The 17,036-nt window shown below is 36.9% G+C and overlaps 1 protein-coding gene across 7 annotated transcripts in view; it reads left to right on the top strand.

Annotated features, from left to right (window-relative positions):
- The window catches only part of MASTL (microtubule associated serine/threonine kinase like), a 77,089-nt gene that overhangs the window by 5,463 nt on the left and 54,590 nt on the right, over window positions 1–17,036 (top strand). For all 7 annotated transcript variants that reach the window (XM_057543117.1, XM_057543120.1, XM_057543116.1 and 4 more), the window contains exons 3-7: window positions 3,700–3,839; window positions 4,512–4,600; window positions 11,679–11,788; window positions 11,992–12,142; window positions 15,034–15,206. In XM_057543117.1, coding sequence (XP_057399100.1) covers window positions 3,700–3,839; window positions 4,512–4,600; window positions 11,679–11,788; window positions 11,992–12,142; window positions 15,034–15,206 — 663 coding nt within the window. The remainder of the gene's footprint in view (window positions 1–3,699; window positions 3,840–4,511; window positions 4,601–11,678; window positions 11,789–11,991; window positions 12,143–15,033; window positions 15,207–17,036) is intronic.

The following is a 17,036-nucleotide window of genomic DNA, read 5'->3' as shown; positions in this document are numbered from 1 at the left end:
GCAGAGTCTCAAGCTGCACTCCAAATCTGCTGAATCAGAATGTGATTTTGTTTGTTTGTTTATTTTTTGGGTTTTGGCCGTGCTGTGTGGCATGTGGGATCTTAGTTCCCCGACCAGGGATCGAACCCGCACCCCCTGCAATGGAAGTGCGAGTCTTAACCGCTGGACCGCCAGGGAATTCCCCAGACTGTGAATTTTAACAAGATCCCCAGGCATGTTAAAGTTTGAGAAGCACTGGCTTAGACAAAAGATTTCCTAGAAATCAAAGCTACTTTGAGACAAAAATATAAAGTATGACTAAACTTAGCCACAATAACAACAAATAATTGATTATTACTTTCCAGGTACTATACTAAGTACAAGAAACATAAAGATGGAAATGTTTATTACAGAAACGTTCAAACATATACAAAAATTGAAAGATTACTATAATGAACTCCCATATATCATCACCCAAGTTCACCAGTTGGCAACACTTCACCAAATTTGTTTAATCCATTCCAACTCCTCCACCAACCTTTCATGTAATGGTCTTGGCATCCTGTGATTCAATGCCTGGATTCTTTTTTTTTTTTTTTTAACATCTTTGTTGGAGTATAATTGCTTTACAATGGTGTGTTAGTTTCTGTTTTATAACAAAGTGAATCAGCTATACATATACATATATATGCGTCTCCCTCCCACCCTCCCTATCCCACCCCTCTAGGTGGTCACAAAGCACTGAGCTGATCTCCCTGTGCTATGTGGCTGCTTCCCACTAGCTATCTGTTTTATATTTGGTAGTATATATGAGTCCATGCCACTCTCTCACTTCACCCCAGCTTACCCTAATGCCTGGATTCTTTATTAAGGCTTTCAAAATGATGATTTTAAAAAATTCTATTATTCCTTCAGCTTTTATTAGCTGGAATTCTTCTATAAAGAGCTTTCCCTTATTATCTATTTCATTGCTCTGAAATACAGCTTGTCTAAGGAAGGCAGAATAAATGCTTGATTCTTTCCTTTTCATTACCAGTTTTCCGAAGTGCAACCTCTAAATAAGTGTGTTTTTTAAAGTGTCTTTATGAATTCATGGAATGTTGTAGTTTTGATGTGTTTTAATCCATTGCAGTCATCGTTTTCTGTGTTTAAATTGTCCCATCTTTAGTGAGTGGGAGCCCCTTCAGTTAATTTCTTTGTCTTTTTATACTATCCTAGTATTCTGATAGCTTCCTTGCTTTCTGGCATGACAAGATAGTTAAGGCTCATTTTGCAAATGTCCTGAACTAGATCTAGGCAAGGAGGTCTAGCTCCTTTTTGGGAAATAGTGTCTAGAGACCATGATCTAGGAGGTAGTGATTAGAAAAGTTCATTGCCACTAGGTTGTCATTCCTTTTAGGCTTTCTCAGTGGACAGACTAGGAAACACACATTTTTATAGAAAAATATATCATGAGTTCATGCTGATATTTCCAGGTCAAAGGAAAATTACAGAATTTTTGCTTAACGTTTTTGAAAAATATATAAAATATAAAAATATTTTGAAAAATATTTGTATTCTTTCACCCTGATAATCTGGGTTCCTAACTATATCTATATATCTATATCTATATCTATATATATGCATATAGTATTTTCAACATAGCAGTACCAGTATTGTTTTCCTAACACTAAAACAAATGGATTCAATTTAGGATTTCTCTGCAATTCTTTTTGCCCTTACGATGTATGTACTGTCAAGATTCTGTTCTCTGAAGTCACTTGAAATAATTCTGTGTGGTTATGAAACTTGAGATAGTGCAAAGTTCATTTATTCCCCTTTTGTATCAGAGATTTCTACTCGAAAAGGGAATCCATAAAAGTACTAGAAGAAAACTGATGTGATTATTTTAATAGAATGGTGCATGTCTTACTAAGTGAAAAATAAAGCCTACTTTGACACAAAATACCATATACATGGTCAGTAAGAAAGGGTAAATACCCCATTAGAAAAGTAGGCAAAGAATACAAGTGATTCAGAGAAGAAATATGAAAGACTAAAAGCAGTGTAAAGATGCTAAATCTCCCTAAAAGTAAATAAACATTTAAACAAGTTCATTTTCTCTTCCTTAGATTGACAAAAAGTATTGATAATCATTGTTGATGAGGGTGTGAGAAAACAAGCATTCTCATGAGCTCAAATACAGTTATCTGTTTACTTACTTATTTCCCTACTACTAAACTATAATCGTTAAGTGCATCAGTTACATTTTATTCATGCTATACTCCCCATGCTAGCACAGTTTTTGTGCTTAGTAATGTTTTAATGATTCATACCATCAACAATATTAACTAACCTCTGTGTACCAGGGAAGTGATTGCCTTAAAGAGGAAAGAAATGACCTTATATTATCAAGTCCTTAGTAGGCAATATTTTATAGCTTGAAACTATAGAAAATTTTGAGAATAATGACTAGTACATGTAGAAGGATTAATAGAGCTTTGCAGCCTCATAGCAGTAATGAATTCAGGCAAGAATCATGCATAGTCATATGATGCTAAAATCATTGCTTGAAAGTTTGTTGGGGAAAGAGGGTATTTACATAGTTTCAAAGTATCTTCCCCAGATTGCCTATTAATTACAAAGAGGGAGAAAATACTTCTTCAGTGGAGAAACCTGGAAGCCACCACCTTAACTAAGTCATCAAAGTTAAGATTACCAGGAATGGAACACACTAATGTTTAGCAGTCTCATCTGGTGGAAGTCACTAAGAAGTACTCAACGTAGATTTTGTAGTATTCTTGCCCAATATTCATAACCTGAATTGAATCATAAGGAAATAATCAGATGTCATGAAAGACCGTCCCATACCCCATCCAGCACCCTGCCAAAAAAAGGCAAAAAGTTATTCCAGATTAAAGGAGATGAAAGAGATATGACAACTAAATCTCATGCATGGTCCTGGCCTGGGCATGAGAGACGAGGAGAGAGGCCATCAGGAACAATATTGAGGTAATCAGAGAAATTTGAATACAGACTATACAACAGGTAATAGCATTATTTTAGCATTAAATTCCGTGCATTTTATTATGCTATAGTTACATAAGAATGACCTTGTTGGGAGATACATGATGACCTCTTCAACTTTATTCTTGAGTTAGTCAGCCAAAATTTTAAACATAGCAGTACCAGTATAAGGTATAAGGTATAGATTAATAAGGTATAGATTAATAAAAATTAATTAAGGTATAGATTAATACCAGTTGCTAATGTCGCCATATTTTTTTAAATTAAACTGTTTAATCTGAACAAAAATACATGCATGTAAGATATTTATGTTAATGATGTTAATAATTGTGTTATGTTTATTATGTAACATAATCATGTTAATGATTAGCATAAATATTTATTTTTATAGTCATATATGTGGAGAGGAAGAAAGCAAATGTGGCAAAGTGCTAACGATGGGCGAATGTAGATGAAGAGAATATGAGAAGTCATCCTGCTCTTCTCACACCTTTTCTGTATGTCTGAATTTTTGTTCAGACTGAACAGTTTAATTTAAATTTTTAAAAGTGTATGGCAGTATGAGTAAACCTGGTATTGATGTGTATTGAGTGACACCAAGAAAATGTGTCTTATAGGCCCATGCTAAAAATGCATAACCATAATGCTCAAGTAAGATATTTTTAAAGTAGTCATATTGGTTTTATTTTGCAATATTTATATTCCTTTTGACAGGTAATGGAGTATCTCATAGGTGGAGATGTCAAGTCTCTCCTACACATATATGGTTATTTTGATGAAGAGATGGCTGTGAAATATATTTCTGAAGTGGCATTGGCTCTAGACTATCTTCATAGACATGAAATCATCCACAGGTAAAGACTGACTTTTCTCCAAACTATTACTTAAAGCACAAGTAATCAAATTATGTATTAAATATTTGAGTCTTAAATATTTGCATAACCCCACATATATGGGTTATCTAAAGTTTAGTAGTAACTTGTGTGAGTTTAGAAATTATATCAACTCTTCTTTCATCTCCCTGTGTGTTTTGAATATGTTGCTTTGTCTTTGGGTATCCCATTTTGTGGAGAATATTGAATCTTTTTTCCACTCCTTTAGCTGTACATCATACAAAAGTGCTATATTTTGTAATGCCAGCTGATTTACAGTGTTTTGCTCTTTGCAAAGAAAGGTTAAGTGGCTCTTTTCGATTAAGGCTTAATCTCACCCTCCTTGAAAGAGGTAAATATGATTTTGACCTGGCTTGAGGTTTATTTTACCTAATGAAGTTTATTTATTTTAATAGAATATGTAATGAATAATGCCAAAGATAATCTAGCATTAAATAGTTAACTTTCTTGTAGATTCAGATATACAAAATATAGTTCGCTTTTGAGAGTTGTTTTCTGCACTTTCAAAGCCACCAGTGAGAGAAAATAAGTCGGGTTTGATTGTTCTGTAACTTTCTGGGTTTTTTTCTGGTAATTCTAAAATCAATACTAGCTCTTTTTTAGTTATCTGCTATTTGTTTTTTATATGTGCAGGGATTTGAAACCAGACAATATGCTTATTTCTAATGAAGGTCATATTAAACTAACAGATTTTGGCCTTTCCAAAGTTACTTTGAATAGAGGTAAGAAACACAGCAAGTAAGTACCTTTTAAAAAATCCAATACATTTTAGACACTACATTTCATTAACTTATACTGTTTTCTTTGTTAGTTTATAATGAATAAAATTTGATGATTATTTTTTTCTGCAATAGGCTAAAAAAGTATACTGGTATTTTCATTCAATTAAAGATGAAAACGGATTAACTAATCTTATATCCTCAAAGGTCCTTGAAGATCTTTGGATCTTCAAAGAGGAAATGACAGTTTCTGTTCTTCCAAATTTTTATCCCTACTGAAACTGGTGCTGACCAATTAAACATCAGTAAAATGACTAAAATAACTACAACATGATAGACAACTAATACCTAAAGAAATTATTCAAATATACATGACCACCACCTTGATAAACAAGGGGCAGAGGGGCTTCCCTGGTGGCGCAGTGGTTGAGAATCTGCCTGCCAATGCAGGGGACACGGGTTCGAGCCCTGGTCTGGGAAGATCCCACATGCCACGGAGCATCTGGGCCCGTGAGCCACAACTGCTGAGCCTGCGCGTCTGGAGCCTGTGCCCCGCAACGGGAGGGGCCGCGATAGTGAGAGGCCCGCGCACCGCGATGAAGAGCGGTCCATGCACCGCGATGAAGAGTGGCCCCCACTTGCCGTAACTAGAGAAAGCCCTCGCAAGAACTGAAGACCCAACACAGCCAAAAATAAAGAAATAAATAAATAAAGTAGCTATAAAAATTAAAAAAAAAAAAAAAAAAAAAAAAAAAACAAGGGGCAGAGAAAATAAACACAGAATTCACAAATACATATATATGGGAGTATGTTAATTTCACTCCTTGTAGCACTAGAAATGCTAATTTAAAAAAGTAATAAATGAATCATTTTACACTATTAAGCTAGCCAAAAGAAAAAAAGGAGAGCTGAAGATCCAGTGTTAATGAGACTGCAGAGAGCACAGGAAGTTTTCCTAGGGACATTGTAAATAAGCATAGTTCTTTCCAAAGGAAATCGACCAGTATGATTTAAGAAACAAAGCTTTTAATTCTTTTCGACCTAGTGACTTGTGTCTTGGAATTTATTCTAAGGAAATGGTTCAAAAGAATAATATATATGAATAAAGTTGTTTGTAGCAGCATTGTTTCTAACAGGGAGAAACTAGAAACTACTTAAGTTTATTATAGAAACATGGAGAAATGACAGCTTCCTGACTTGGTAGCATGTTGTATTATCTACCAAAATGGCAGAGTATGGAAATAAATGAGCAGTAGAACCAAAGATTGGGTTATAAATTATTAACCATGGGATTATAAATATTTGAAAGTAAATAGAGAGCTACAATTCTTTATTTGCAAGTACAAATTTTGAAGCATTTTGAAGACCCAAAGATTTTTCATATGCTTGGTAAAATGTGACCTGAGTTGATGTGGACCATTTATAGTTTTTATTAATCCTACCTCACGTGACTACCCATACTTTTCATAGCAGAAATAATAAGTACAGATTGTAGATGAAAAGCACTAGGGATGTTCCATACTATACAGTATATTAATCACTTATTTTTCTAAAATCTAAACATTTTTTAATAAGGCAAATCTAACTCCTCAGTTTCAGAAAAGATATTGGGAAAAATTACAAATGAGAAAAATTTTGTATTTTTTTTCCTTTTTTCTTTTTCTTTTTCTTTTTTTTTTTTGTCTGCGCTGTGCGCCATGAAGGATTGTAGCTCCCCTACCAAGGATCAAACCCGTGCGCCCAGCATTGGGAGCTCAGAGTCTTAACCACTGGACCGCCAGGGAAGTCCCAGAAAAATTTTGTATTAGGGTGATATTGCTGATGAATTTAAACTATTTTTGTATTATAATATTAATATTTTTTATTTTTATTTTTTAATATCTCATGGTTTAGCTTAAAGATGGCTCCCAAACATTGTGAATTTAGGTTAATATAAATAATTCTATGAAAAACATCTTGGGGGCTTCCCTGGTGGTGCACCGGTTGGGAATCCGCCTGCCAATGCAGGGGACACGGGGTTCGTGCCCTGGTCCGGGAGGATCCCGCGTGCCGCGGAGCAACTAGGCCCGTGAGCCACGGCTGCTGAGCCTGCGCGTCTGGAGCCTGTGCTCCGCAACAGGAGAGGCCGCGATAATGAGAGGCCCGCGCACCGCGATGAGGAGTGGCCCCCGCTTGCCACGACTAGAGAAAGCCCTTGCACAGAAACGAAGACCCAACACAGCCATAAATAGATAAATAAATAAATAAATAAAAACAAAACAAAAAACAAACATCTTGGAGCATACAGGTTTTTCTGATTTGGTTTCTTTCTTTTCCTTTTTTTTTTTTGGATTGTGATTTTAAAAAACTCATAAGGTAAAATTTACCATCTTAACCATTTTTAAGTGTGTACTTTAGTAATATTGACTCTAGTCACATTGTTGTGCAACAGATCTCTACAACTTTTTCCTCTTGTAAAACTGAAACTCAGTACCCCATTTTCCCCTCCCCGCAGCCCTGGCAGCCACAGTTCTACTTTCTGTATGAGTTTGATTACTTTAGATACCTCATATAAGTAGAATCATACAGTACTTGTCTTTTTGTGACTGACTTATTTCACTTAGCATAGTGTCCTCAAGTTCATCCATACTGTAGCATGTGACAGGATTTTTTTCTTTCTTAAGGCCAAATTTTATACACACACACACAGATATACATATGCGTGCCATGTTTTCTTTATCCATTCACCTGTCGATAGGTATTTGGGTTACTTCTACCTCTTCGCCATTGAGAATGATGCTGCAATGAACATGAGTATGTAAATAAGTCTTAAACACCCTGCTTTCAATTCTTTTGGGTGTATACCCAGCAGTGGAATTGCTGGGTCATATAGATCAAATTTTATTTTTAATTTTTGAGGAACCTCCACTGTGTTTTTCATAGTGGCTGCACAGTTTTACATTTTACAATTTACCAGCAATGCACAAGGGTTCCAATTTCTCCACATTCTTTCCAAATCTTTTTATTTTCTGTGTTTTGATAGTGGCCATCCTAATGGGTGTAAGGTAATATTTCATTGTAGTTTTGATTTGCATTTTTCTGTTGGTTACTAATGTTGAGCATCTTTTCATAAGCATGTTGGCCATTTGTATATCTTCTTTAGAGAAATGGCTATCCAAGACTTTTGTTCACAATTTAATTAGATTACTTGGGGTTTTTTGTTATTGAGTTGTAGTTGTTTCTATATTCTGTATATGAACCCCTTATCAGATAAATAATTTACAGATATTTTCTCCCATTCTGTAGGTTGTATTTTCAGTCTGTTGATTGTTTCCTTTGATGTGCAGAAGTTTTGAAGTTTGATATAGTCCCATTTGTTATTTTTGCCTTTTTCCTGCGCTTTTAAAGTCATAACCAAGAAATCATTGCCATAATATTTTTTAACTTGTTTAATTTGTAAAATATTTTTAAAGAAGATTATTGTCGTTTTTATTGTTTCATCAAAGTGAGGTATAAATGAAATTCATGAAGTTCAAACTTTCAGCCTACCTTTTAAAGTCTTACACCACATACAAAGCATTACACTTCTCTTACTACTTTTTTTTTTAATAAATTTATTTATTTTATTTATATATTTTTGGCTGTATTGGGTCTCCGTTGCTGCGCGCGGGCTTTTTCTAGTTGTGGCGAGAGGGGGCTACTCTTCGTTGCGGCGCGCGGGCTTCTCATTGCGGTGGCTTCTCTCGTTGTGGAGCACAGGCTCTAGGCACACGAGCTTCAGTAGTTGTGGCACGCAGGCTCAGTAGTTGTGGCTCGTGGGCTCTAGAGCGCAGTCTCAGGAGTTGTGGCGCACGGGCTTAGTTGCTCCGCGGCATGTGGGATCTTCCCGGACCAGGGCTTGAACCCGTGTCCCCTGCATTGGCAGGCGGATTCTTAACCACTGCGCCACCAGGGAAGCCCCCTCTTACTACTTTTGATAGCTAAAGAAAATAGTAAAATACTACGTGTGAGTGCTGAATGTTCTATTTTACAATGTTACACATTGAAACCTGATAAAAATCTGCATCATTTTCTATCTTGCCCTATACTTACATAGTTAGCTCACATGAGGGGCCCACAATTTATATTAATTCCTTAAATAGATTCTGTTTTTGAAATTTATTTTATATTCTTAATATTTTGATTCCTTTCTTAGCGTTTTTTACAACCTCCTTTTCTTTTTTTTTTTAAATAAATTTATTTATTTATTTTTGGCTGCATTGGATCTTCATTGCTCCGCGCAGGCTTTCTCTAGTTGTGGCGAGTGGGGGATACTCTTTGTTGCAGTGCACAGGCTTCTCATTGTGGTGGCTTCTCTTGTTGCGGAACACGGGCTCTAGGTGGTCAGGCTTCAGTAGTTGTGGCACACGAGCTCAGTAGTTGTGGCTCACAGGCTCTAGAGCACAGGCTCAGTAGTTGCAGTGCACGGGCTTAGTTGCTCTGTGGCATGTGGGATCTTCCCAGACCAGGGCTCGAACCCATTTCCCCTGCATTGGCAAGTGGATTCTTTTTTTTTTTTTTTTTAGCATCTTTATTGGAGTATAATTGTTTTACAACGTTGTGTTAATTTCTGCTTTATAACAAAGTGAATCAGCTATATGTATACATATATCCCCATATCCCCTCCCTCTTGTGTCTCCCTCTCACCCCCCCTATCCAACCCCTCTAGGTGGTCACAAAGCACTGAGCTGCTCTCCCTGTGCTATGCAGCTGCTTCCCACTAGCTATCTATTTTACATTTAGTAGTGTATATATGTCTATGTTACTCTCTCACTTTGTCCCAGCTTACCCCTCCCCCTCCGCGTGTCCTCAAGCCCATTCTCTATGTCTGCATCTTTATTCCTGTCCTGTCCCTAGGTTCATCAGAACCATTTTTTTTTCTTTTTATTTTAGATTCCATATATATGTGTTAGCATACGGTATTTGTTTTTCTCTTTCTGACTTACTGCACTCTGTATGACAGACTCTAGGTCCATCTACCTCACTACAAATAACTCAATTTCCTTTCTTTTTGTGGCTAATATTCCACTGTATATATGTACCACATCTTCTTTATCCATTCATCTGTTGATGGACACTTAGGTTGCTTCCATGTCCTGGCTATTGTAAATAGTGCTGCAGTGAACATTGTGGTACATGACTCTTTGAATTATGGTTTTCTCAGGGTATATGCCCAGTAGTGGGATTGCTGGGTTATATGGTAGTTCTATTTTTAGTTTTTTTTTTTTAATTTATTTTATTTTATCCATTTATTTAATTTTTGGCTACATTGGGTCTTCGCTGCTGCACGCGGGCTCTCTCCAGCTGCTGAGAGTGGGGGCCACTCTTTGTTGTGGTGCGCAGGCTTCTCATTGTGGTGCACAGGCTTCTCACTGCGGTGGCCTCTCTTGTTGCGGAGCACAGGCCCCAGGCACGTGGGCTTCAGCACTTGTGGCACACGGGCTTTAGAGCGCAGGCTCAGCAGTTGTGGCGCACGGGCCCAGCCGCTCCGCGGCATGTGGGATCCTCCCGGACCAGGGCTCGAACCCGTGTCCCCTGCATTGGCAGGCAGACTCCCAACCACTGCACCACCAGGGAAGCCCTATTTTTAGTTTTTTAAGGAACCTCCATACTGTTTTCCATAGTGGCTGTATCAATTTACTTGCCCACCAACAGTGCAAGAGGGTTCACTTTTCTCCACACCCTCTCTAGCATTTATTGTTTGTAGATTTTTTGATGATGGCCATTCTGACCGGTGTGAGGTGATACCTCATTGTAGTTTTGACTTGCATTTCTCTAATGATTAGTGATGTTGAGCATCTTTTCATGTGTCTGTTGGCAATCTGTATATCTTCTTTGGAGAAATGTCTATTTAAGTCTTCTGCCCATTTTTGGATTGAGTTGTTTGTTGTTTTGATACTGAGCTGCATAAGCTGCTTGTATATTTTGGAGAGTAATCCTTTGTCAGTTGCTTCGTTTGCAAATATTTTCTCCCATTCTGAGGGTTGTCTTTTCGTCTTTTTTATGGTTTCCTTTGCTGTGCAAAAGCTTTTAAGTTTTATTAGGTCCCATTTGTTTATTTTTGTTTTTATTTGCATTTCTCTAGGAGGTGGGTCAAAAAGGATCTTGCTGTGATTTATGTCATAGAGTGTTCTGCCTATGTTTTCCTCTAAGAGTTTTAGAGTGTCTGGCCTTACATTTAGTTCTTTAATCCATTTTGAGTTTATTTTTGTGTATGGTGTTAGGGAGTGTTCTAATTTCATTCTTTTACATGTAGCTGTCCAGTTTTCCCAGTACCACTTATTGAAGAGGCTGTCTTTTCACCATTGTATGGTCTTGCCTCCTTTATCAAAGATAAGGTGACCATATGTGTGTGGGTTTATCTCTGGGCTTTCTATCCTGTACCATTGATCTATATTTCTGTTTTTGTGCCAGGACCATACTGTCTTGATTACTGTAGCTTTGTAGTATAGTCTGAAGTCAGGGAGCCTGATTCCTCCAGCTATGTTTTTCTTTCTCAAGATTTACTTGACTATTCAGGGTCTTTTGTGTTTCCATACAAATTGTGAAATTTTTTGTTCTAGTTCTGTGAAAAATGGGTGGGCAGATTCTTAACCACCACGCCACAAGGAAAGTCCCCTCAACCTCCTTTTCTAATACTTTATTACCAAGAATTATTTTTTTGCCAGTTAGATATCACTCTTGTATTTATCTTTTTTAATTGATTAATTTATTTTTACCTTTTGACCCCCTTCATCCATTTCTCCCACCCCCTACTTCCACCTCTGGCAACCACCAATCAATTCTCTGTATCCCTGAGCTTGGTTTTTTGTTTTGTTTTGTTTTTTATATTCTGTATATAGAGAGAACATATGGTGTTTGTATTTCTCTGTCTGCTTAGTCGTACATGTTTACCGTATGGCGTGATGGCTTTCCTAGCTCTATTTGTCTTGCACAAGCCAACTTTACAGATAATGTTAATAATGTGGAAAGTGAGGCAAAGTTCAGAACAAATAAGTATTGACTTAGTCAATGACAGTTGAAGTTTTTGAAGAATATCATATACTTTTCTTTCCATACATAGATATCAATATGATGGATATTCTTACAACACCATCTATGGCTAAACCTAGGCAAGGTTATTATTCAAGAACCCCTGGACAAGTATTATCTCTCATCAGCTCTTTGGGATTTGTAAGTACTTGATAAGAAAAAACTCATATAATATGCCCTTTCATGATTGCCATTTAAATGAATTAAAATATCAAGCATGTTGAATTACTTCAACATTTTATCTACTTAGGTGTATAACAGTCTATGCATTTAGGAGGTGTTTTTGTGAAGGTGTTTATGTGAACAAATCATAGCATTTGTTTTTCTCTTTCTCTTTTTAATAGCACACACCAGTTGCAGAAAAAAGTCAAGATTCTGCAAATATTCTTTCAACCCATGTATCTGAAACATCACAGCTTTCTCAAGGACTAACTTGTCCTATGTCTATAGATCAAAAGGACATTACTCCTTATTCTAGCAAACTACTAAATTCATGTGAGTATAAAAGAAAAGGTAGTTTATTCCATTAAATGTGTCTTTTGAGGAACAAAGTATTTTGGAATATTCAAATATTCAAACGCTCTGTGGTATTCCTCTATTTCATCATGTAAATGCCATTTCTGACAGGGGTTGTTGCAGATCTTTAAATCAGCAGAATAAAATGTCAAGTTAATTCTTCAATTAGCTATAACATTGTAATGATCGTTGGGTGACTATTACTATACTGAATCTATGGAAGTCTTATATGGAGAAGATGTAGTACTTGTACTATTCTGTGCCTTTATAAAATTATTTCCAAAAGATTCTGAAATAAAATAGTTGAAGTAAAGGTATGGTTTTTAATTATTACACAATAAAAGACAAAAGTCAATTAGTAAAGGAGGCAAGTGGGACATTTGTATAGCACTTAACCTCACCCTCTGTAACTTATCAACAGTGGACAATTTAATTGTCTGCATGCATGTTCATCATCTTGGGAATGTGAATAATGATGCTTTGAAGGGTAATTAGTGTTGTTTTTTTCATAGATTTTACCTTGTTTTGAATTTGGTCCTCAAATCTGTACATATCTTGGATGGATGGATAGACTGATAGGTAGATAGAAAGAATTGCCTCCTTTTTACAAATGAGAAAATTAATATTTGAAAGCTTTCAGTTACATACTAGTAAGTGGGTCAATTAATTCCTGACTGCAAATATAGTTTTCTGTCCACTGACCCTTTCCTCTTGTTTCTTCAAACACTTCTGTGAACATCAAAATAGCTGAAATATATATATAACTTTGATAAACAGAAAACTGTTAGGGAGTTCCCTGGTGGTCCTGGTTAGGACTCGGCACTTTCACTGCTGTGGCCCGGGCTCAATCCCTGGTCAGGGAATTAAGATCCTGCAAGCTGCGTGGTGTGGCTGGGAAAAGAAAAACAAAACAGAAAACTGTTAAAATATAGGATATGCAGATGTGATTTATAGCCTTGTTCTTAAGGGAAATGATTGCATCTCCCTCAGCCATTTTTTAATCTGATCAGAACGTGGTAGGCACTGTGCTGGTCACATGAGTGAATATGAAGATGAATATGAGAGGTCCTTGCCTCCGGAGAACCTGTAATTTCGTGGTGATTGTAGGTATAAAGGGATAATAATAACAGTCCTATAAAATAAATGCCACAGGAAGAATACTATGATTCAACACAAAAAGTGATCATTGCTAACTGGAAAAACCAAGAATGGTTCTAAATAAAGATATAGGAACAGCCAAGCAGGACCTAAAAAGAGAAATAGGATCTTAATAGCTCCAAGTATATTGGAAAAGGGCATTTCAGATAGAGGCATGAGCAAAGGTATGGACACATGGAAGTATCTTCCATCTTCAGACAACAGGACAACATGTGAGAATGGGAAGCATGTGCAAAGAAAAAGGAAGTTTAGCAGGTAGATTGGGAAGGTACATGGGGAAGGATCAAGTGTTGTTACAGAGAGCCTGGAATGTAAGCTGTAGAAAAAGGGGAGCCACCAAAAGTTCCAAAGCAGGTAATGGTCTGATCGTATCAGTGATCCAGAAGGAGCTCAGTAGCAAATATACAGTGTACAGATGCATTAGATCAGACACAAGTTCCCATGTTGCTGGGGAAAGGCAGCTGAGCAGTTTACTCAGATGTCAAGGTCAGTGTCCAGTGAGTCTCAGGAATCCCATTGAGAGGATTTATGTGCCAAAGAGAAAGTTGTTTTAGATTGACTTTAAAATCTCCTTACAGTTTTAAAATTCTAAGGTTTATTAGATAAAAAAAATTGTAGTAAACTAAGAATTTACTTGGGATTAAAGTCATGTTCACCCTTTTCAGGAAAGAGAAAACAAGATATACATATCTTTTCATATACATATAAAATCTTTATATGCATGTATTGTGATCTTTAGTAAAAGCATGATTATCTATTGTGTCTCATTTTAAGTTCAGGGCAACAATTTTTATTTTTTTATTTTTAAAAATTTATTATTGTTTTTTGGCTGCATCAGGTCTTCATTGCTGCGCGCGGTCTTTCTCTAGTTGCGGCAAGTGGGGCCTACTCTTCCTTGCAGTGTGCGGGCTTCTCATTGCGGTGGCTTCTCTTGCTGCAGAGCACAGGCTCTAGGCGCACGGGCTTCAGTAGTTGCTGCACACGGGCTCAGTAGTTGTGCACAGACTTAGTTGCTCTGCGGCATGTGGGATCTTCCCAGACCAGGGCTCGAACCCGTGTCCCCTGCATTGGCAGGCAGATTCTTAACCACTGTGCCACCAGGGAAGTCCCAGAGCAACAATTTTTAGCATCGTTATTTGTATATAAGATACAGGAACTTGTATCATATAGATGGTGCTGCTTTCTTGCACTGGCTCACTCTTAGAGACAAATCACTATTATTTGTTTTACCCAGTAGTGTAAAAAAGTCTCTATGGATGTATATAATTCCACACTTGTAAGCATGTAAACCTCAACATTAAAATAAAGCCATAGTTTTAATTAAATACAAATTGAATCAAGTAAACGTAGTCCCATTCCAGCCTCCTATCACACCTGGATATAGCACATCAATAATGGTCCTTCATCAAGAAAAGTTTCAAGTTGGATAATGGTTATTCAAAATGGATTTCCTCCTAATTATGTAAATTCGCTCCCTTGTCCTGATTTCTACTTTATGAATATTGAGAGTTTTGCTTTGTTTTTTAACTTTCAGAACAGTACTTGTATGCCAAAACCACCCAAAGCCATCCTTATGGATGAAATAATGTTTACACGGAAATAGTTCTGATATGAAATACTTAATACTTTTTCTAATTATCTGTAAAGATTCGGGATCAGCGGGAAAGTAGGAAAGATGTGACATAAGCTTCAATGTTTTCTCTTCCCCACAGGTCTTGAAACCGTTGCCTCCCACCCCGGGATGCCTGTGAAGTGTCTAACTTCCCATCTCCTCCAGTCTAGGAAAAGGCTGGCGACATCCAGCACCAGCAGTCAATCCCACACCTTCATGTCCAGTGTGGAATCCGAGTGCCACAGCAGTCCCAGATGGGAAAAGGATTGCCAGGTCAGAGTGACATTCACATTACCCAAAACCAACTATGTGTGTCAAATTAATGATAGAAATGCTATGTACCTTTTCATACAAATTCTGTAAGGAAATGAAATGGTTACATGAATGGCAGTCAAGGTATTCTTCATTTTCCTCTATATTCTGTCAAATTCTCTTGAAATATTTCATTTCTCATTCAAATGTGAAATTATTCTTGCTCAGTATATGAGATTACAATTTTTTTATTTTTGCAGTATATTAATAGTAAATGTTTGCATTCTAGGCATCTAGATGGACTTCTTTTTTTTAATTCCCTACCCTGACACAGACCTTAGATTGTTGAGTTTTTTTTTTTTTTTTTTTTTTTCAAGGAATATAGACTTCTTTTTTTATTATTATTATTTTTTTTTATTATTTATTTATTTATCTTTGGCTGTGTTGGGTCTTCGGTTCGTGCGAGGGCTTTCTCCAGTTGCGGCAAGCGGGGGCCACTCTTCATCGCGGTGCGGGGACCGCTCTTCATCGCGGTGCGCGGGCCTTTCACTATCGCGGCCCCTCCCGCTGCGGGGCACAGGCTCCAGACGCGCAGGCTCAGCAATTGTGGCTCACGGGCCCAGCTGCTCCGCGGCATGTGGGATCCTCCCAGACCAGGGCTCGAACCCGTGTCCCCTGCATTAGCAGGCAGATTCTCAACCACTGCGCCACCAGGGAAGCCCTGTTGAGTTTTTTTAACCTGTCTTATTTTAAACTTATACTACCTCCTTCTTTACTGTTTTCTGTCAGTTTCTCATTTAATGGAATGGTAACTCTTTTGGATCAGAAATAACTTTTAGACCACAAAGGTAATGTAGGTGTGTCTTTGAAAGTATCTATTCTAAGGAGATTGCTTACTAAGTGAATAAGTTTACTGAAAGTTATCTTACTTAATTTATATATTCTGTTTCGGGCTTTTTAAAGCTATTAAAGCTGAGGGGAACTAAAAATATAATAAAGTTTCCTTTATAGAATGCTGACAAAATAATGTTAGCTTAGAATAATGTTAATACACAAAGAGTAAACCTTCCATTTGATAAAATAAATTGGACTGTATTTGCTCCTTATTCTCAGTAGCATGATTTTCTTCATTATTGTTGGATATGTGTATTTTAGGAGTAAGGTCAAATTATTTTTTAGTTAAGGCAGGGTTTCTCAATCTTTTTTCCTTCTCTCCTTATTGATTGCCCTCTAGGTAATAAATGCTTCAGGAAAAGCCAGATTTCCATTCTATTATTTTACCTCTTTTCTATTCAAGAAAGCATGTTATATAATATTTCAAACTATACATAGCTTAACCTTCTTCCTCCCTCGTCTGCATCCCTAAGGAATGCAATGATTGGGTTACAGTAGAGCCTCTCAGGTTAGGTCAGAGGAGTGACAATGGACCACAGGGGACCGCTGATAAACTGTGCTAATCCCCAAATGCATCATTTTCTGTGCTTCCAGAGCAGTGAGTTGTACTTTAGGAATTGTCTTTTTGTTCACGACTAACTGCTCCTTACTATTACTAAGTAAGTTAATAAAGTTAGATTTTTCACATATCAAAAATATGCACTATTAGGGTTTATTGAAGATTCACTCTAATTGAGTAATCTTGTAAAAATCCTGATTACCATATGCCAGTTTGCAAGATTATGTCCAAAATTCTGATCACATAAGGGCACCTGCAGAGTTGGAATTCAAACAGTCTTCAGGAAAAGCACTTTGTTATCAACGCATCATCAGTTTATATTGTTGACAATGGATATTAACTCCTGTTATTTTGGGTTTTTAATTACAAATTGCTGTTAGTTTAGCTTCATCTTGTCA

Source organism: Balaenoptera acutorostrata, chromosome 3, assembly GCF_949987535.1.
Source record: "Balaenoptera acutorostrata chromosome 3, mBalAcu1.1, whole genome shotgun sequence".
In the NCBI taxonomy this organism is placed as follows: Eukaryota; Metazoa; Chordata; class Mammalia; order Artiodactyla; family Balaenopteridae; genus Balaenoptera; species Balaenoptera acutorostrata.
Note: the sequence above shows the minus strand (reverse complement) of the source record. Positions and strands in the feature narration are given on the sequence as shown.